General features: G+C 45.5%; 1 protein-coding gene across 1 annotated transcript; it reads left to right on the top strand.

Moving 5' to 3' along the window:
• The first annotated feature begins 357 nt into the window (after window positions 1-357).
• myo1eb (myosin IEb) lies at window positions 358-18,319 on the top strand. Its single transcript, XM_069679136.1, has 27 exons — window positions 358-593; window positions 2,004-2,141; window positions 2,953-3,042; window positions 3,240-3,334; window positions 4,761-4,848; window positions 6,018-6,107; window positions 6,207-6,338; window positions 6,569-6,703; window positions 7,798-7,930; window positions 8,154-8,350; window positions 8,434-8,514; window positions 8,603-8,689; window positions 8,867-8,953; window positions 9,056-9,223; window positions 9,300-9,385; window positions 9,791-9,872; window positions 10,000-10,205; window positions 10,278-10,422; window positions 10,785-10,899; window positions 11,156-11,325; window positions 12,127-12,272; window positions 13,753-13,899; window positions 14,036-14,193; window positions 14,282-14,359; window positions 14,436-14,625; window positions 14,989-15,164; window positions 16,984-18,319. The coding sequence occupies exons 1-27, from the start codon at window positions 591-593 to the stop codon at window positions 17,058-17,060; spliced, it is 3,300 nt and encodes a 1,099-aa protein (XP_069535237.1). The 5' UTR covers window positions 358-590; the 3' UTR covers window positions 17,061-18,319.
• Window positions 18,320-20,946: the final 2,627 nt, after the last annotated feature.

Here is a 20,946-nt window from a genome sequence, read left to right as displayed (position 1 = left end):
AACTAAAGAGTCCGGGTTTGTCCGCTCCACACACAGGATGTGGTCGGTGAGCGCGCGCTGTGCCTCCTGCACGTTGGCCTGCGGTGGGATGTAAACACCGACCAGGATGAATGAAGCGAACTCAATAAAATAAATGAAACTTTATCTGTTCAACGAAATTAAAACTTCTTTAATATAAAATAAAGATTTTCTGGCTCAAACTCTTTTACACTGTGAACTCTGTGTGATGCTGCTGTTGGACTCTGGGGGGCAGCAGAGCTCCAGTCGCTCTCTGTCAGGACTCTGTTACCCAGAGTCCCACAGGGCGGTGGAGGAGGAGGAGGAGGAGGGGGCGGGGCTTTACCTGCCCACACCTGCACAGAGTTGAGCGTCTGAAGACTCAAGGAAGACAGACAGAAACAAAGTGAGAAGAAAAATGTGGATCAGATCATCAGAATCGCTCTGATTCACCGACCCGAACCCGTCCGATCCGGATCGAGCCGAGCCGGGTTCAGTCCGACCTCACCTGGATCCGGATCCACCTGAGACTGTCTGAAGATTTCTCAACTTTTACCTGAAGCAGGAAGTGAAGCAGGAGGAGCCGAGCAGACATGGTGAGTCTACTAAGTTTTAATAACTCCAAAAAAACGGTTCAGGAGTTTAAAACTTTGACCCACAGCCCGGTCCCAGTCCTGGTTCTAGAGCCCGGTCCGGATCCTGGGCCTGCAGGGTTCTGGTTCCCTGGTCGGATCTCTGCAGCTTTTTGTTTGAACCAAAAATTCCGGAGCAGAAACTCAAAGAGAAAAAAAATAGTTTAAATGAAATAAAACTAAAATAAAAAGTTTTGAAATCAGAAGTTAAAAGTTATTAAGAATAAAAACATCCAAATAAAATAACATGATTTATAAATAAATAGTTGATGACATGCTCGAAGTAATCAGATAAAATAATATGATTAAATATTAAAGATTAAAATACATGTCAATAAAATGACACAAATATAAATACACAGAATAAATCTTTCAAAGTCAATAAAAATCGGAAATGTACAGGAAGCCAGAAGGGTCAAAAATCAGAATGATGTCATCGTTTTTCTTTTAATGTTTTTTTATTTTCATGTTCAGTCAGAAAAAACCAACAGTGTGTTTCTGCTCAGTGTTAAACAGGGAACGTCTACATGTTACATGACCGATATTTAATGACTCTACCTGCAACAGGTGTTTCACCTGGATGAGTCTGCAGATTGTTTTATTATCACAGAAAAATTAATATTGATTATTTACAGTCATATTTATTTTTTAAACTAATTTATTGATCACATGTTGCAGCTCTGAACTGACACACACACACACACACACACACACACACACGCACACACTTAGGACAATAATAATAATAACTTGTTGATAGAAAACTTTTCAAAATCAATAATAATAATGATAATAAATAAAACAGATCAGTAATAAAATATATATTCATACAGAGCAGGAACAGAAAGATAATTAAAGAAACAAAATTCAGTTAAAAGAATCAAAAAATAAAAGATTTAAATTCAGGTGTTTTGAAAAGGGAGACATACACAGCGGTGTGTGTGTGTGTGTGTGTGTGTGTGTGTGTGTGTGTGTGTGTGTGTGTGTGTGTGTGTGTGTGTGGAGGCGAACATGTAGGGGCGTCTCCTCCTCAACATGATCCCACAGGACAGAGGAATGCTGGGAATTCAGGAGAGAGATACACATGCCGACCAATCAGAACGTCTGATAAAACACACACACGTCCATACAGTGTGTGTGTTTATTGATCGCAGTACGAACAGCAGAGTGTACAAATACTCTGTTCCAGTAAAATGAAATGTTTTTCTTCCTTCAGCAGAAGCAGAAAGTTACAAACGTGTTGAAATGTTCTCACAAACATCTTTGTTCTGTATTTTATTTCAAATGTTCGTTTATGGACAGAAAAGATTCCAAATGTTTCTGGGCTGAGCTAACAGACAGGTGACCCTCTGTCTCTATGCCCCGCCCCCTCAGGGAAGTAAGGAGCGTTACCATTGGCAGGCTCAGAACGTGAAGGTGAGCGGCGTGGACGACATGGTGCTGCTGTCCAAGATCAGCGAGGACGCCATCACCGAGAACCTGAAAAAGAGATACAACGACGACTACATCTTTGTATCCTTCAGTACTCACACAAGTACTCACAGGGTTTACTGCAGTACATGTACGATTACCACTGTGTACGAATCAATGACTGTACATATCGATGGACGACGCGTCTCCATCTGCTCCCATTGTACAGAATTGATGCCAAAACAGCCCCTCCGATAGGCGCTGCCATCTTGCAATTGTGACATCATACGGAGCCAGAGTCTGCGCAGTGTTTTGACAGCATCAAAAAACTAATTAAAAATAAACTTGTGAGAAAAATGAACACTTGGACATAAATCAGCATGATAAGAACTAACTATAATGACAGAAACATGTTGGAGAAAAATGTATTTGACATGTATTTTGATTTTATAGTTTGACTCATGTCCCATCTGTTCACATGGAGGAGGCGGGCTTTATGAGCTATACTGCAGCCAGTCAGCAGGGGGCGATAGAGAGGGTTTGGCTTCACTGTTGGGGAGCTGTCATGTCGGCCATCTTTTTATCCAGTCTGCGGTACAAATAATATAATAAAGTTTCAGTCCTGTTATGTTAGAGTACAAAAGCATCAAACCAAAGTATCAAAACTAAAAGTACTGATGATATGATATACACATACATATATCTATCTATATATATATATATGTATGTGTATGTGTATGTGTATACATGTATACAATGACAGATATATTTACTGATGCTTTAATGTGTTCATCACTTTGATGTCACAGCTGTAAAGACTGTAAATACAGCAGGTCATTTATAAAACGATAATGTGAGGAAGGATTGATCTCAGAGTCCTGGTTCTGATCCTTGACCCGGTTCCGTCCAACAGACTTACATCGGTTCGGTTCTGATCTCAGTCAATCCGTTCAAACAGCTTCCTTATTTCACAGAGAGAGAAGTGGAGCTGTACCAGGGAGCTGTGAGTACACACACATCACAGTTACACACGTTTGTTCTTGCACACCTGTGAGGACCCTCATTAACATACAGAGGGGTTAAAATCAGCCTGTTGACTGCTGCGTGTTGTGTTACACGGGCACACTACAGGTCTGAAGACAAGAGCATCACAACACACACGATCACGTGACTGTTACTGTGTTTGACACCCCCCACCAGGCTCAGTATGAGAACCCCCCCCACATCTACGCGCTGGCAGACAACATGTACAGGAACATGATGATTGACAGCGAGAACCAGTGTGTCATCATCAGGTAGGCGGGACTCTGAAGCAATAACAGCCTCTGATTGGCTTCAAGTCTTCAGATCAAAGTTATTAACTATCTGTATTATTGATTGTTGATTCAGTGACACCACAGGAAGTCATTCCTGCAGGCTCCTCCCTCTGAGTTGACTCTCTCTGTATCAGAGCGACTGTAAGGCACAAATATCCCCGCTGGGATCAATAAAGTATTCCTGATCGATGTGCTTCATCTGATGGTGTGGGTGTGGTTTGATCAGATTTGATTGACAGCTGCCCTGAAACATAAACACACCTAAGCCCCGCCCTCTTTCACTTTGTGTTTATACAGGAGCTCTGCCAGTTTATGTGAGATTCTAATCATTCAGCATTTTGCTGTTTGGTTTATTTACACCGATCAGCCAGAACATTATGACCGCTGACAGGTGAAGTGACAATGGCCCCTGTCAGTGGGTGGGATCTGATAGGCAGCAGGTGAACACTTTGTCCTTGAGGTTGATGTGTTGAACGAAGGAAAAATGGGTGAATGTGAGGATGTGAGCAACTCTGACCAGGACGAGTCAGAGCAGTCCAGACTGTCTGCAGGGTCAGGACCGACCAAGAGAGGTCCAAGGAAGGAAAACCAGTGAACCAGCGACAGGGTCATGGGCGGCCAAGGCTCACAGATGCACATGGGGAGTGAAGGCTGGCCCGTGTGGTCCGATCCAACACAAGAGCTGCTGTAGCTCAAACTGCAGAAAGAGTTAAAGCTGGTTCTGATAGAAAGGAGTCAGAACACACAGAGCATCACAGGTTGTTGTGTACGAGGCTGTGTAGCTGCAGACCGGTCAGGGCGCCATGCTGACCCCGTCCACCACTGAAAGCTCCTACAGTGGACACGTGAGCATCAGAACTGGACCACGGAGCGATGGAAGAAGGCGGCCTGGTCTCTTGAAACACGTTTTCTTTTCATCATGTGGATGGTCAGGTGCGTGTGCGTCTCTTACCTGGGGAAGACCTGGCACCAGGATGCATTATGGGAAGAAGGCGAGCCGGCGGAGGCAGTGTGATGCTTTGGACAATGTTCTGCTGGGAAACCTTGGGTCCTGCCGTTCATGTGGATGTTACTCTGACACGTACCACCTACCTAACCATTGGTGCAGACCAAGTCCCCCCCTTCATGGACACAGCGTTCCCTAATGGCAGTGGCCTCTGTCAGCAGTATAACGCGCCCTGCCACACTGCAGACATGGTTCAGGAATGGTTTGAGGAACAACGAGTTCAAGGTGTTGACTTGGCCATGCCTCGATGGGTCAGAGCTGTTTGGCAGCAAAGGGGGATGCAATATTAGACAGGTGGTCATAATGTTATGGCTGATCGTGTATGTTTTTGTTAACATTAATATTCATGAAGGTGTTTTGTATGTTTTTAGTCTGATTATGTTTCCTGTTTCCTGTCAGCGGTGAGAGTGGAGCAGGAAAAACTGTTGCTGCCAAATACATCATGAGCTACGTGTCCAAAGTGTCTGGAGGAGGAGACAAAGTCCAGGTGAGTACACAGAGTACTGCTCGTAGTATTGCATGTCGTACTGCTCCTGGACTTACAGTACTGCTGATGGCAATCTAAAGGTGCCTTTCAACAGCAGGAACCAGGGTCTAAATGTAGCTCCAGGGTAGTTGACTTGCCCCATGAAAAGTCCCTGCTCAGGGTCAGGGTCAGATTTTCCAAAGGTCCAGGAACTTTCAGGGCGGGGCCTGCAGTGCTGATCGTTTCTGATTGGTCGAGTACTTGCAGTGTTTCATTTCACCCACTAGGGCTGCACGATACTGGAAAAGAACATACATAGTGATATATTTTAGTTTGTTCCGCCATATTTATTGCAATATTAAAAAAAACAGGAAATTATACCAGATGAATGCAGTGTGTTTTCATGTCCATATATGTGCTGCAGCTGTAACCATTAAAGTAAACACTCCGCAGCACGTCCGCTCCGTGAACTGTCCGTTTATGTAGCCACAGCATTAACCAGCACCGGGACGAGGTGCTGCTGTTACAGGAAAACGGACAGTTCACGGAGCAGAAGTGTCAGGAGTGTTTACTTTAACGGTTATACCCCCGGCACACACATGGCGTGAGGTTGTGTGTGTCTACAGGAAGTAGGACACGCGAGGGTTCGTGCTCAACCCATTTGCAATGCAATAAAGCACGATCAAGAACAGCACAAGTTGAATCTCCTCCATGCTAACAGGCTAACTGGAGTGTCGCACAAATGATTTGAGTTTTAATGGCGGCAAACCAGCTTAAAGGTGCATTACTGCCACCTACTGGCCTGGCGGTGAAGTGCAGTTACTTTTACAGTTTCTTCACACGTCATTGGCCTGATTTGCATAATCTTCCCGGGACTTTAGGCCGCTGTGGAAACGCAGACAACAATGGGTCACACGAACCATTTAGTACCTGGAAGAGAAGTTCCTGGAACTAAAAGTTCCTGGAACTTTTGGTCGAAAAGCACCTTTAGTTAGGGGTTACGTTACTCTGAGTTTAGTTCTTGTTAAAACAACCAGAGAGTCAGATTTAGATCTATAATCAATACTGATAATTACTGTTTTACTACTAGTAATAGGCCTACCACTGGTACTGTTGTTACTACTGTTGCCATAGATACTGCTACTCGTGTGTGTGTGTGTGTGTGTGTGTGTGTGTGTGTGTGTGTGCAGCATGTTAAAGACATCATCCTGCAGTCTAACCCCCTGCTGGAGGCCTTCGGTAATGCCAAGACCGTCCGCAACAACAACTCCAGCAGATTTGTGAGTGTACACAGATTAGGGTAAATACTACTATAAATATGTATATGTATATAATGACAAGTAGTACTGACTCTGTACACGCTCTGCTCCTCCTGTCAGGGTAAATACTTTGAGATCCAGTTCAGTCGAGGAGGAGCTCCTGATGGAGGGAAAATCTCAAACTTCCTGTTGGAGAAAACTCGAGTCGTCTCGCAGAACCCTGGAGAGAGAAACTTCCACATCTACTACCAGGTACTGCAACATGTACTACAAGTACTGCAACATGTAGTACCAGTGCTACTACAGCTGCTAACATAAAGTACTGCTGCAGAACCCAGAGTGTGACCTCCTGTTGATTCTGAAACCTGCAGAAATTCTGTCAGTTTAAAATCTACATGAACAATTCAGTAAACCCTGACTTTACTGTGACCTCTGTGTGACCTCTGTGTGACCCTTGACTTCTCCGTGACCTCTATCCTCAGCTGTTGGAGGGGGCAAGTGGGGAGCAGAGGGAGAACCTCGGGGTCACGACTCCAGACTATTACTTCTACCTGAACCAATCAGGAACCTACACGGTGGAGGACGTCAATGACAAGAAGGAGTTCTCTGATACAATGGTCTGTACCCGTCTGTCTGTCTGTCCCCGTCTGTCTGTCTGTCTGTCTGTCTGTCTGTCTGTCTGTCTGTACCCGTCTGTCTGTCTGTCCCCGTCTGTCTGTCTGTCTGTCTGTCTGTCTGTACCCTTCTGTCTGTCTGTCTGTCTGTCAGTCTGTCTGTACCCGTCTGTCTGTCTGTACCCATCTGTCTGTCTGTACCCGTCTGTCTGTCTGTCTGTACCCTACTGTCTGTCTGTCTGTCTGTCACGTCTGCCTTTCCTTGACAATCCCGCTCTGACTCCTGGCTCCTTTGGATGTGAAGGAGTAGCAGCTTTACTCCGAGCTCCCTCCGGATGTCCCAGCTCCTTACCCTCTCTCTGAGAGAGCCCCGACACCCTGCAGAGGAGACTCACTTCAGCCACTTGTATCTGCGACTTCATTCTTTCGGTTATGCCCCAAAGCTCAGGACACCAGGCGAGGGCTGGAACGTAGATCGAGCGGTAAATCGAGAGCTTTGCCTTCAGGCTCTGCTCCCTCTTCACCACGACGGTGCGGTACAACATCTGCATTACTACTGACGCTGCACTGACCCGTCTGTCAATCTCACGATCCTTTTTACCCTCACTGCGAACAAGACCCCGAGATACATAAACTCCTTCACCTGAGGCAGAGACTCACTCCCCACCTGGAGGGAGCAATCCACCGTATCCCATCAGACAGCCGTGGCCTCTGACTTGGAGGTGCTGACTCTCACCCTACCCCCTTCACACTCAGCTGCAGACCGGCCCCACGCCTGCTGGAGGTCCCAGCTGGACGAAGCCAACAGGACGACACCATGAGCGGAGAGGCAGCTCTGAAGACCCCAAACAGGACTGTCTGTCTCTCTGCCTGTCTGTCTCTGTGACTGTCTGTCTCTCTGCCTGTCTGTCTCGCTGACTGTCTGTCTCAGTGACTGTGTCTGTCTCTCTGCCTGTCTGTCTCTCTGACTGTCTGTCTCTGTGACTGTGTCTGTCTCTCTGCCTGTCTGTCTCTCTGCCTGTCTCTCTCTGTGACTGTCTGTCTCTCTGCCTGTCTGTCTCTCTAACTGTCTGTCTCTCTGCCTGTCTGTCTCTCAGGAGGCCATGTCAGTAGTGGGTCTGTCTGTGGAGGACCAGGATTCGGTTCTTCAGCTGGTTGCAGGAATTCTTCACCTGGGAAACATCAGCTTCAGAGAGGAGAACAACTACGCTGTGGTGGAGAGCCAAGACTGTGAGATGAGACACTATCTATACTTACTATATACTACACATTATACACATCATAGACTGTATTATATAACCTATATGTACCACAGAATTTACAATACATATGAGAGGCTGTGACTCAAACAGTAAGACTTACAGATCTTCTTTTTTAAACTGTCTGTGAGCTCACTTCCTGTTTGGTTCCTGGTGTATAACTGTCCGTGGTTGTGTCGCTGGTTGTCTCTCAGTCCTGGCGTTCCCGGCCTTCCTGTTGGGGATCCCTCAGGACGGTCTCTGCAGCAAACTGACCAGCAGGATCATGGACAGTAAGTGGGGCGGCAAGACCGAGTCCATCTCTGTCACCCTGAACACGGAGCAGGCCTGCTTCTCCAGAGACGCCCTGTCCAAGGCCCTGTACACCCGCCTGTTCGACTTCCTGGTCGACGTCAGTGCACACACACGCACACACACTTTGTTTGGTGCACACTCCAGGTAAACTTGTATTGATTACCTCTCTGTGTGTCACAGTGTATCAATAAAGCGATGCAGAAGGACCAGGAGGAGCTCAACATCGGAGTCCTCGACATCTACGGCTTCGAGATCTTCCAGGTGCAAACACACACACACACACACACACACACACACACACACACACACACCCACACACTGATCGTCTGATCTGATTCCTTGCTTCCAGAGAAACGGCTTCGAGCAGTTCTGCATCAACTTTGTCAACGAGAAGCTTCAGCAGATTTTCATCGAGCTCACTCTGAAGGCAGAACAGGTGTGACATGATGACATCACAGCATGACATCATAATATTACACCTTCCGGATTTAGAGGGATGTTTGTTTGCTGGCATCATCCATTTTCTTTTCCTTTCTACTTCCTGTCTGCGAAACAGATCAGAAACCTTTCACAATAAAAGCATGAAATCGAAAGCTGTTCTGTTTCTCTGCAGGAGGAATACGTGCTGGAGGGGATCAAGTGGACGCCCATCGAATATTTCAACAACAAGGTGGTCTGTGACCTCATCGAGTCCAAACTGGTAAGTCGACCAATCAGTGAACAGGACTGTGATTAGCTTCTATGGGACAGAAACACACAGATATACTGATGACATCACATTGTATCTCTGCTGGTTACCCAGAATCCTCCTGGTTTGATGAGCATCCTGGACGATGTGTGTGCAACGATGCACGCTAAAGGTGAGGGAGCAGATCAGACGCTGCTGCAGAAGCTGCAGGGACAGATCGGAACCCACGAACACTTCAGCAGCTGGAACAGAGGGTTCATCGTACACCACTACGCCGGCAAGGTACGCAGGTCGTTTACGTCTGCTTACCTGTCTGTCTGTCTGTCCTGTTATTAACCCCACCTGTCTGTGTGTCCAGGTGTCGTATGATGTCAGTGGTTTCTGTGAGAGGAACAGAGACGTGCTGTTTAATGACATCATCGAGCTGATGCAGAGCAGCGAGTTGTAAGTGCTCTCACAGAGATATATGTATATACTACATGTTAACATATCAATGAGTACTGACAGGAGCTGTGTCTGAGGTCATGAGAGATGTAAAAGGCCTGGCTCAGCGCATTGAACACGCAGAGACGAGCTAAGCTAACACTAGCAGCTTGGCTTGTGGCCCCTCCAGATTTCTGACATGAAACTTTTATTATATAAAGTTTATTTGAAAAACATGAAATCTTAAACTGTGTCGGCTTCTTTTAGAGAAACGAGTCCTTCTCGCGGCCTCACGAGTTCTAATGTCAGCGCTGTGATAATCTGTGGGATCCTCAGACAGCTTTAAATATTAGTAAACTTACTACATGTAGCTATGACCTCATGATGACCTCACATTGACCCTGTCTGTGGTGTGTTTGTGGACAGTCCGTTCATCAGAGCTCTGTTCCCTGAGAACCTGGAGGCAGAGAAAAGGGGGCGTCCGAGCACCGCCAGCAGTAAGATCAAGGTGAGAGAGACCTTTTACACCTCAACGTTAGCTAGTCAGCAACATCCCAACTGTTCAGTCATCTGAATGATTTATAGGCTGAAGCCCTGCTGGCTCGCTGACACAAACACCAACTGTCCTCTTTTAGAAACAAGCCAACAGTCTGGTCCAGACTCTGATGAAGTGCACCCCCCATTACATCCGCTGCATCAAACCCAACGAGACCAAACGACCCCGGGACTGGGAGGAGAACCGGGTCAGACACCAGGTGGAGTACCTGGGTCTCCGAGAGAACATCAGAGTCCGCCGGGCTGGTTATGCCTACAGACGAGTGTTCAACAAGTTCCTGCAGAGGTCAGAGTTCACCCAGGGAATTGGTCCTGTACTGATACCTTAAACATGCTAACAGGGACCCGTGTTCTGCAGGTACGCCATCCTGACGAAAGAGAGCTGGCCTCGGTGGAGGGGCGAAGAGCGGCAGGGAGTCCTGCATCTCCTCCACTCTGTCCACATGGACCAGGACCAGTTTCAGCTGGGCAAGTCCAAAGTCTTCATCAAAGCTCCAGAGTCGGTACGACAAACTCACACACAGCTCAGGATGTTTATCCAGCTGTAACCTTTCAAACTAAAGTTCCCTGTGAACAGTTATCAGGACCAGGGAGGTTCAGAGTTACTGAGCCAGAACCTCAGGAGAACCTCCTCATCATGTAACCAGACTGAAGGACGGTGTTCTAGTCTTCAGGTAGAAATGTTGTTGTAGAAAAGTATTTCAGTTCTACAGACAAACTGAGTTCTACAGTTTCGGGTCTGTTTCAGAACCAAAGCCTGAACTGATCCAAAAGTCAATTTATTATTTTGAAACATGCTTTGAATATTAGTTCTGAGAAGTGCTGAGTGTGCTCCGCCTGTCAGAACCGGTCTTTGTCTCTGCAGCTCTTCTTGTTGGAGGAGATGAGGGAGAGGAAGTATAACGGGTACGCTCGCGTCATTCAGAAGGCGTGGCGTAAACACATCGCTGTGCGCAAGTACGTCAAGATGAGGGAGGAAGGTAAGACTGTTTCCCTGTTGGTTTGGTCTTCTCTCAGTGGTTAAAGAACATGTTCAACATACAATCGCCTGATGTTCCTGATGATGGAGAACTGGGGGCTGACGATGGGTTTAGCAACAGTTAAATCTAAACTAGGAATCCTTTTGTCACTTGATGTGCTCGTGTTTTTGTCCCTGAGTCTGTGTACCTTTTTTCACTTTGTGTTTGTGTCTTTGACATTATTTGTTCCTGTAATGAGTGATTCCTTCTCTTCCAGCCTCTGATGTCCTGCTGAACAAGAAGGAGCGCCGCAGAAACAGCATCAACAGGAACTTTGTGGGCGACTACATTGGGACGGACAACCATCCAGAGATCAGACAGTTTGTCGGTCGCAGAGAGAGGATCGACTTTGCGGACGTTGTGGTTAAATTTGACCGAAGATTCAGGGTAAGATCTCCGTCCCACAGCACGTTTTACTGATGCTGTTATTAAAGGTCTCTTTAACCTTCCTTCTGACCTAATGACCTTCTTCTGTCATCTGATCAGTGGTCTTTCAAATGTAAGAGAGCTAGAATGGTTTCTACAGCATCAGCTAGTTAATGAAACGTTAGTCTCACTGACATGGACATCTTAATCAGAATAACCACTCAACATCCTTGGCTTGACTGCAGTCTATCCAGCAGCTGTTTCGTCAGGTATCCAGAAACTTCAGCTTCAGTCTGCTAGTGTGGACAAGACAGGCATACCTTTCTACTCTGGCCTCTAATGGTTCTTCTTGTTCTGGTTTATATGGTACCACTGAGAAATGTGGCGTTGATAAAGATCAGCATTTATGATGAGGGCTGGTTCTCCAGCCAGGGGAACATCAGTGAGGCTCAGACCACCAGGATGGTAACTATGGCACAGAGAGATGGTACGCTCACATGGAAGCCTTCATGGCTCACAGCTGACAGGCCAAATCCCAACTGAACAAGTCAAGTATCCTGAGTATGAAGGGCTGCCGAGCCGTCCAACCTCCATCCATGCCTCTGGCTATAGACAGGCGCTGACATGTTACTCTACCACGATGTGACAGACTCCTGACTGGAGGACTGCCTCGTCCTGGGGGAGACTCTGAAACAAGGGAATGGGTTCAAGTGAGAGAAACGAAGTCACAGATGTTTTGTTCACAGATTGAATGTTTAGCCTGTAAAAACTCACAACATTCAGTTTAAATTTCACTGGACACAATCTGGTTCTGTTCCACAGATGGTGAAGCGTGACCTCATTCTGACCCCAAAGTTCCTGTACCTGATTGGTCGAGAAAAGGTGAAACAGGGTCCAGATAAAGGTCAGATCCAGGAGGTTCTCAAGAGGAAGATCGAGATCAACAAGATCCAGTCTGTTTCCCTGAGGTACACCACCAGAACCAAATCTTCAGCCAGGGCCAGATTTAGGTCCCGATCAGACAGAGTGCATTTTGCAGGCTGTAAAAAGTGATGCGCACCGCACGGCCTTTTCTGTTGAAGCCTATGCTTAAAAAAAGAGTTGCTCGCTGTGCCTTTTTTTTCTGTTGCTAAGGCAACCACCAACTCAGTAACTGTCATTAACCTCGCTGTTATTTTGTAAACTGACAAATCTGGTCCCATTTATTATGGATAGCTAAAACACTTGAGTTATATGCTGAATGGACTGTGCTTATAGACTGTAGCACTTCTGGTCCTGCGACCACTCAAAGCTGCTTTTACACCACATGTCACATTCACCCATTCACGGATGGCAGAGGCTGCTACGTAAAGGGCCCAACTGTCAATCAGTCGGCTCTGTCACCGGGAGCAGTTTGGGGTTCAGTGCCCAAGGACACTTCGACATGTCGACTGAGGGATCGAACCTCCGACCTTCCAATTGAAAGACGACCGACTCTACCACTGAGCCACAGCCGCCCCACTTACATGTGCATTAAAAAGTGTACAGGCAGAGGGCACTTGCTCTGGCTTTGATGGAGGGTGAGAGGCTGTTCCCAAATACATTAAACACGGGGAAGCAGAGATCCCTGTGTGTACATGAGACCCTCAGAAAGAGGAAAGATCATGGTACCAGTACCAGCTGGCCCAGGAGCTTTGCCTGGATGATGACCGTTTCAGTGTTTGTTTCAGGATGAGTCAGGGTCACTTTGACAATCCCCAGTCCATCGTTGGGCCCAGCATCACAAAAATGTCCACCAACTCCACGTCGTTGCCCCCTCAGAAGGCCCGCCTCTCCACTCATCAATTGGACAATGACAAGAAACGCCAATGACGTCGGCCGTTTCTCTGCTTTGAGTTGAAGTTTTTTCAACTGTGACAGGACCACAAAACTAGAACAAGGACTGGGACTACAACCAGTGCAAGAATCAGTGAAAAACGAGGACTGACTAAGAATGGGAACTGAGCGGGAATGGGAAAGAACCAGACCTTGGATCCAAACTAGAATAGAATACAATCCAGAACAACAACGAAGAGCATAAGAGGAACAGAAACAAGAACCAGAACTAGGAATGAAAATAGAACTACAACTAGACGCATGGCTTAGAGTAAGAATTGGAACAAGAGGCATATCTTGTACCTCAACTGGACCTAGGACCTGAACTCGAACCACCACTAGAACCATAGACAGAATGACTGCCAGAACTACAACTAGAACAAGGGGCAAGGCCAGAGCTAGAACTGAAAGTAGAAACTAGCTTCAGAGTCAGCGTTCTAAACAGCACGAGAACAACACGAGGCATCAGATTCATTATTTACTGTGTTAAGAAAGAAAAGAGGAGATCAAGTGAAAAAATACTTGGAAGGTATGTTTCATCTTGTCTTTGTATGACTATGTATTTGTCTTTCTGACTTCCTGTCTCTCTGTCAGCACTCTGCAAGATGACATCTTCATCATACACGAGGAGGAGTACGACAGCGTTCTTCAGAGTATGTTTAAAACTGAGTTCCTCAGTCTGCTGGTTAAACGTTATCAAGAGAAAACTCAGAGGAAGCTCCCGCTCAAATTCAACAACCTGTCAGTACCACAACTCTTTGTTATATTAAATTATGAAAACATGATCATGTTCTTCATGGTCGAGTCCTGATGTGAAGTTGCACATTTAACTGTTATTGACTGAATCAGTAAATTAATCCCCGTCTTTGCCCTCCAGTCTGGAGTTTAAGGTGAAGAAGGGCGGCTGGGGTCCGTTCAGCTCCTCAGGGTCCAGACAGATCCAGTTCCAGGGGGGTGAGGGGGACGAGGCTGTCTTGAAGCCCAGTGGGAAGGTCCTGCAGGTCTCCATTGGATCTGGTCTGCCCAAAAACTCCAGTAAGTTCTGACTGGACTCGTTACTTATTATTATTCCACTATAACTTACTGTATGCTCCTCCTCACTTCCTCTCTGCTTGATTTCTAGGACCGACAAGGAGGGACAACCGCAAGAGCCGCTACATGGGCAAGGACAAGGGTGCGCCTAGCAACCAGTACAACTCAGGTGCCAGAAACAACCCCTATAAGTGTCAGGACATCTTCTGAGTGAGTGTTGGATTGTAATTTTCTTTTTGCTTCAGCTCCCCGCTCCAGAGGAGGCGGGGCTCCCAGAGGAGGCTCCACTTCCTCCAGAGGCTCCCTGCTGAGGCAGCAGTCCAGCATGGAACAGCCCAGTTTGCCCCGCCTCCAAAGCCAGCACCGCCATGACAACCGGCCCCAACAACACCACGACATGGGCTTCATGGATGTCCCTGAGCAGGGAGCAGCAGGGTGAGAGTGCTGGCGGCATCCCAGTATAACTCCCAGTAACACAACAAGTCTAACCAATCACAGTAATGTAACCAGTTTAACTGTCAGCCAGGGTCAGCAGCATCACCATGAATGTCTCCCTGTCCACAGTCAGGTTAAATGTCTCTGTGTGGCTTCAGTCGATGATGATGTTTGTGATTGTATAGCTGTCATGTTACTATAGCATTGAGCATGTTACCTCATCAGGTTGCTTCAGAGCACGAAGGCAGCAGATTCATTCATCATTCCAGATGATTTCATAAACAAAAACAAACACCACCAAAAATATAAACCATCACACACACCCTGTTCATTGTATCTGTCATCCCTGCGTGTTGCCTGCAGGCTGCAGCGGCGGCGGTCGAAGGAGGTGAAGCCCGTTCCTGGAGCCGGTCGACCCAAACCGGCTCCCAGACCCAAACCTCGGTCCCCTCAGTGCAGAGCTCTGTACGCCTACGACGCCCAGGACACAGACGAGCTCAGCTTCAATGCTGATGATGTCATCGAGATACTCACTGAAGGTACCACTGGTACTCCTGATACTGCTACTACTTCAAGGCTGCTGCCACTAACACTAGGAAAACTGCTCATACTACTACTACTTCTTTAACTAGCTACTAGCTGTCTCTGTGTGTGTCCTCACTGTGTCTCTGTGTGTCCTCACTGTCTCTCTGTGTGTCCTCACTGTGTCTCTCTGTGTCCTCACTGTCTCTGTGTGTCCTCACTGTGTCTCTCTGTTTCCTCATTGTCTCTGTGTGTCCTCACTGTGTCTCTCTGTGTCCTCACTGTGTCTCTGTGCGTCCTCACTGTCTCTCTGTGTGTCCTCAATGTCTCTCTCTGTGTGTCCTCATTGTCTCTCTGTGTGTCCTCACTGTGTCTCTGTGTGTCCTCATTGTCTCTGTGTGTCCTCACTGTGTCTCTGTGTCCTCACTGTGTCTCTCTGTGTGTCCTCAATGTCTCTCTCTGTGTGTCCTCATTGTCTCTCTGTGTGTCCTCACTGTGTCTCTGTGTGTCCTCATTGTCTCTGTGTGTCCTCACTGTGTCTCTGTGTCCTCACTGTGTATCTCTGTGTCCTCACTGTGTCTCTCTGTGTCCTCACTGTGTCTCTGTGTGTCCTCATTGTCTCTGTGTGTCCTCATTGTCTCTCTGTGTCCTCACTGTGTCTCTCTGTGTCCTCACTGTGTCTCTGTGTGTCCTCATTGTCTCTGTGTGTCCTCACTGTGTCTCTCTGTGTCCTCACTGTGTCTCTGTGCGTCCTCACTGTCTCTCTGTGTGTCCTCAATGTCTCTCTCTGTGTGTCCTCATTGTCTCTCTCTGTGTGTCCTCACTGTGTATCTCTGTGTCCTCACTGTGTCTCTGTGTGTGTCCTCACTGTCTCTCTCTGTGTGTCCTCACTGTCTCTCTGTATGTCCTCACTGTGTCTCTGTGTGTGTCCTCACTGTGTCTCTGTGTGTCCTCACTGTGTCTCTGTGTGTGTCCTCACTGTGTCTCTGTGTGTCCTCACTGTCTCTCTGTGTGTGTCCTCACTGTCTCTGTGTGTCCTCACTGTGTCTCTGTGTGTCCTCACTGTGTCTCTGTGTGTCCTCACTGTGTCTCTCTGTGTCCTCACTGTTTCTCTGTGTCCTCACTGTCTCTCTGTGTGTCCTCAATGTCTCTCTCTGTGTCCTCACTGTCTCTCTGTGTCCTCACTGTCTCTCTGTGTCCTCACTGTGTCTCTCTGTTTCCTCACTGTGTCTCTCTGTGTCCTCACTGTTTCTCTGTGTCCTCACTGTCTCTCTCTGTGTCCTCACTGTCTCTCTGTGTCCTCACTGTGTCTCTCTGTTTCCTCACTGTGTCTCTCTGTGTGTCCTCACTGTGTCTCTCTGTGTCCTCACTGCGTCTCTGTGTGTCCTCACTGTCTCTCTGTGTCCTCACTGTGTCTCTGTGTGTGTCCTCACTGTGTCTCTGTGTGTCCTCACTGTGTCTCTGTGTGTGTCCTCACTGTGTCTCTGTGTGTGTCCTCACTGTCTCTCTGTGTCCTCACTGTCTCTCTGTGTCCTCACTGTGTCTCTGTGTGTGTCCTCACTGTGTCTATGTGTGTCCTCACTGTCTCTCTCTGTGTGTCCTCACTGTCTCTCTGTATGTCCTCACTGTGTCTCTGTGTGTGTCCTCACTGTGTCTCTGTGTGTCCTCACTGTGTCTCTGTGTGTGTCCTCACTGTGTCTCTCTGTGTCCTCACTGTCTCTCTGTGTCCTCACTGTGTCTCTCTGTGTCCTCACTGTCTCTCTGTGTCCTCACTGTGTCTCTCTGTGTCCTCACTGTCTCTCTCTGTGTCCTCACTGTGTCTCTGTGTCTCTGCAGACCCATCTGGTTGGTGGTTCGGTCGGTTGCGGGGCAGAGAGGGGATGTTCCCCGGAAACTACGTGGAGAAGATCTAGACCTCCCCTTCAGGGGGTTGGAGGTCATTGACCTGCTGCTGCAGCTGGGGTTGGAGGTCAACGGAGCTTTCAATGCATCAGCTGACAGGAAACAGGAAGCTGGTTATTGAATTGTTAGTTCATAAACAAACACATTTATGTTCAGTCAGAGTAACAACAGCTGTCAATCAAACAGAGGCTGCATCTCTCCAGAGGTCAAAGGTCGAGGTCTGGTGTGCCTACACTACCAGTCAAAAGTTTAGACACATTGTCTCATACAAGTGAATGGGAAAGTGTGTCAAAACTTTTGACTGGTAGTGTACCTGCTGACTTCTGTGTCCCCGTAACGCTGTGACAGTCAGGTTCAATGCCTCTGATTATCTCTGATGCTTTTAAAACAGCAGGTGATCAAATTCTTCATCAGTGTTACCATGGAAACATGATATCAGTATACAGTCCTGTCAGCGCCCCCTTCAGGCTCCAGAGTTAATTACAGCCACAATATTACAGTGAAACATGATACACCAGAAAAATGAGTAAATATCTTCTAACAAGGTGAAAGGTGTTTAACTGTCTGCAGTGTTTGAGGAGAAATTTAAGCAGAAACTAAGCGTTACACTGAAACTTTAATATATAAAATAAATCTGTTTGATTCTAATGAAAGTTTAAAGTTTGACTGAAAGTTTCAGCTCTCTGGTCGAAAGATGAAATAAAGGTAGAAAAATAACGTGAAACATTTGATTAAACATTTTAAGGATTGAGACGGCTGGATCAGTTGTATGTGTTTTATAGACGTCCGTATGAAACGTGAATGTTTTATCTCAGAGGATCATCCTGCTGACTGTCCATCAGCCAATAAACTCACATTTCAGAACCAGTCTGTCACATTTTCCGTCTTTGTCAGATATTTAATGAACCAAACTATTAATCAATTGAAAAAATGATTAGAAGACCATTTTCAGATATTTTTATGAGCGTCAAACATCTGAAACCTGTTTATCTCTCTAATCTAAAACTACCAGCAGGAGGATACAGCACATGCAGTGTGAAGGAGGGACACTACATTACCCAGAGTTCCATTTATTAAGAGCGTTGTGCTGCCTTCAAAAGCAGTAGGAAATATAGCATCTATTATATTATAAGCATGTGGACCCAACAATGTTGCAGTCTTTACACTTTAGGTTTACTAAAGTTTTAATATTTGGGGGGAAATGAAGTTTAAGTATAAAGTCTTAAAATGGAGCAAGAAAAGGAGACATTATTCTGACAAAGAACATTTAATTCAGGCACATGTTCTGTTCGAGAACAACATGGAACAGATCCTGAAATAAACCAAGATTATCTTAAGTTAACTTTACTTATAATTTTATTATTAATTAAACTTCTTTGCCACAAAACAAAAAGGTCATGTATTGCCCTGCCCTGTACCTGCTTTATTCCTGCTGCTCTCTCTCAATTGAAAAATATCCCTGAGACTTCGTGATGATTTGACTTTCTCGGAAGAATCTCAAACTGATACTTTGATCAAACTTTGATCTTGTGCAGCTGATCAGTGGATCTACTGCAATTTGATTTAATATTTAGCAATAAACCTGAGAGAATTTTAAAATCTTTTCAAATGTTAACCGGTCTCTCTGACCACAGTCTGACTGTTGCAGAAAATGAACAAATAAACAATTGAACCTTTCTATCGGGCAGGATGAACCTCAAAACAAACAGGAAAACTTTGAAAGTGCTGTTCAGATTGAATGGGGTGATCTATTGCTGGGGATAGACCATGAAGAAGAAGAAGTCAAATGTTGTCCAAAAAAATTGGAGAGCACTATCAAAGTATTTAACTGCAAATGTAGGCACAGAAATAACAAAAACACTGTTCCTTGGATAAATGAGGATATTTTAAAACTAATGAAAGAACGGGATCGTGCCTTAAAAACTGCAATCAAAACTACATTTAGCCAAGACAGTCGCCATCTTGCTATGCTAAGGAATAAAGTGGTAAAGAAATTAAGACAAGCTAAGGCAGATTATTTCTTGACCATAATAGACAAGGCAAGAGGTGACCGTAAAATGATCTGGAACCAGTTAATAAACTGGAGATCACAATAAAGAAAAGAAACTGATCGAACTGAATGGAAAGCTTAGAAACAATCCAGCTGAAGTAATAGAAGCTTTAACCACTACTTTATTGATTCTGTAGTGTTCTTCCCTGTCGAAACAAACGTCTGTCTGCAGAAGAAATGTCACTGAATCAGAGGTTATGACAACATTAGGTCTCTTAAACCATCCAGAACTAAGGATATATTTGGTATGGATGCAGTCATGCTCAAAGAGCTCAGTACAACATTAATCAATCCTATTATCAATATTATTAACCTTTCGACCTCTCAGGGAATGTTTCCAAGTGTTTGGAAGTCGGCCATTGTTATTCCTATATTTAACAGTGTCAAAGGTTGCAGAGAAATTGGTAGCCAAACAAATCACTTGACATCTGAATACGAGTCTATTTTCTCTGCATCCAATGCAATTTGGCTTCAGGGCCAAATATTCAACTGAGACAGCCAACTGTTTCTCACAGAAAGAATCAAATCTGTAACACATAAAGGTGGCGCTGTTGGAGCTCTATTTCTCGACTTCAAGAAGGTGTTTGACACTGTCAGTCATAGAATTCTTATGTCTAAGATATCTAGCTTCAACTTTTCATCACATACACTCGGAGGGACAGAATCATATTTGTTAAACCGATTTCAGTATGTCAGAGTACAGAGTCATCAATCAGCTGTGCTGTGTCAGTCCACAGGTGTCCCACAAGGATCTATTCTGGGACCATTGCTATTTTCTTTATATATCAATGATTTCCCATCTGTTTGTCCTCACACCATCCGAATGTATGCAGATTACACTGTAATTTATGTACATAGTAGCCATAAGACACAAGCTGCTAATGAACTCACAAACACCATGGTTTGAGTAACAGCATGGTTGAAGCAATGCTGTTTGCAACTAATCAGTGTGCATGTTTTTCACCAGAACAAAATGTTCTAGTGTTGAGCCACATGTTTCAGTATCAGGGGAGAGGCCACAGGTCGTATCTGAGTACAAGTACCTCAGAGTTATGATTGATTCACAGCTTAATTTTAAAACACGGGTGAAAAAGGTCTGAAACCGGGTCAAATTCAGTCTTGCAAATTTCAAGTTCACTCAAGATTACCTGTCAACAGAGGCGGCATTGACGTACATGTATTCTATGTTAATTTCCCATATCACTTACTGTTTAACAACCTGGTCACAGGCCAGCACCACCACTATAAAACCATTAGTCTCTGTACAAACGAACATTTAAAGTACTGGACAAGAAATCAATAGATTTTCATCATTGCCCAATATTAAAACAATATAACCTGCTGAGCTGAAAAACATGATCAAATATGTAAATGCTTGTCTTATGTTCAAGATTCTTAATGGTTTGACTTCCACTCCACTCAGACAGTCTGTCAACATAAGAACCACTGCACGTCAGACTACAAGAGATGCTGCAGGAGGGGGCTGCATTATCCCACTACAGAAGTCTCTGTTAAAGCTGCAGCAGAATGAACTCCGTCCCAGCAGCCATTAGAGAACGTGTTACAGTTTATTTAAAAGTTATTTAAAGAGATGGTTGATTAGTACTTGCCAACTGCATTACACTGTTCAGTCCGCTGTCTGTACAGCGTGGGATCATTTAGTCCATATATCTATTAACATTATTATCTTGTTTTATTGTTGCATGATGTATCGGAGCCTCTGTGTTGCATAATTTATATTGATTTTAATGACTTTGTCATTTAAATTTTACATTATGTTTCTAAGTTTTTAGGGTGACTCAAAACATCTGTCCAGGGACTACAGATGAAAAATAGTCTCTTGGCTT

This window comes from Semicossyphus pulcher, unplaced genomic scaffold, assembly GCF_022749685.1.
Source record: "Semicossyphus pulcher isolate SPU_LCO1_2020_fin unplaced genomic scaffold, fSemPul1.0.p SCAF_30, whole genome shotgun sequence".
NCBI classification, from domain to species: domain Eukaryota; kingdom Metazoa; phylum Chordata; class Actinopteri; order Labriformes; family Labridae; genus Semicossyphus; species Semicossyphus pulcher.
Note: the sequence above shows the minus strand (reverse complement) of the source record. Positions and strands in the feature narration are given on the sequence as shown.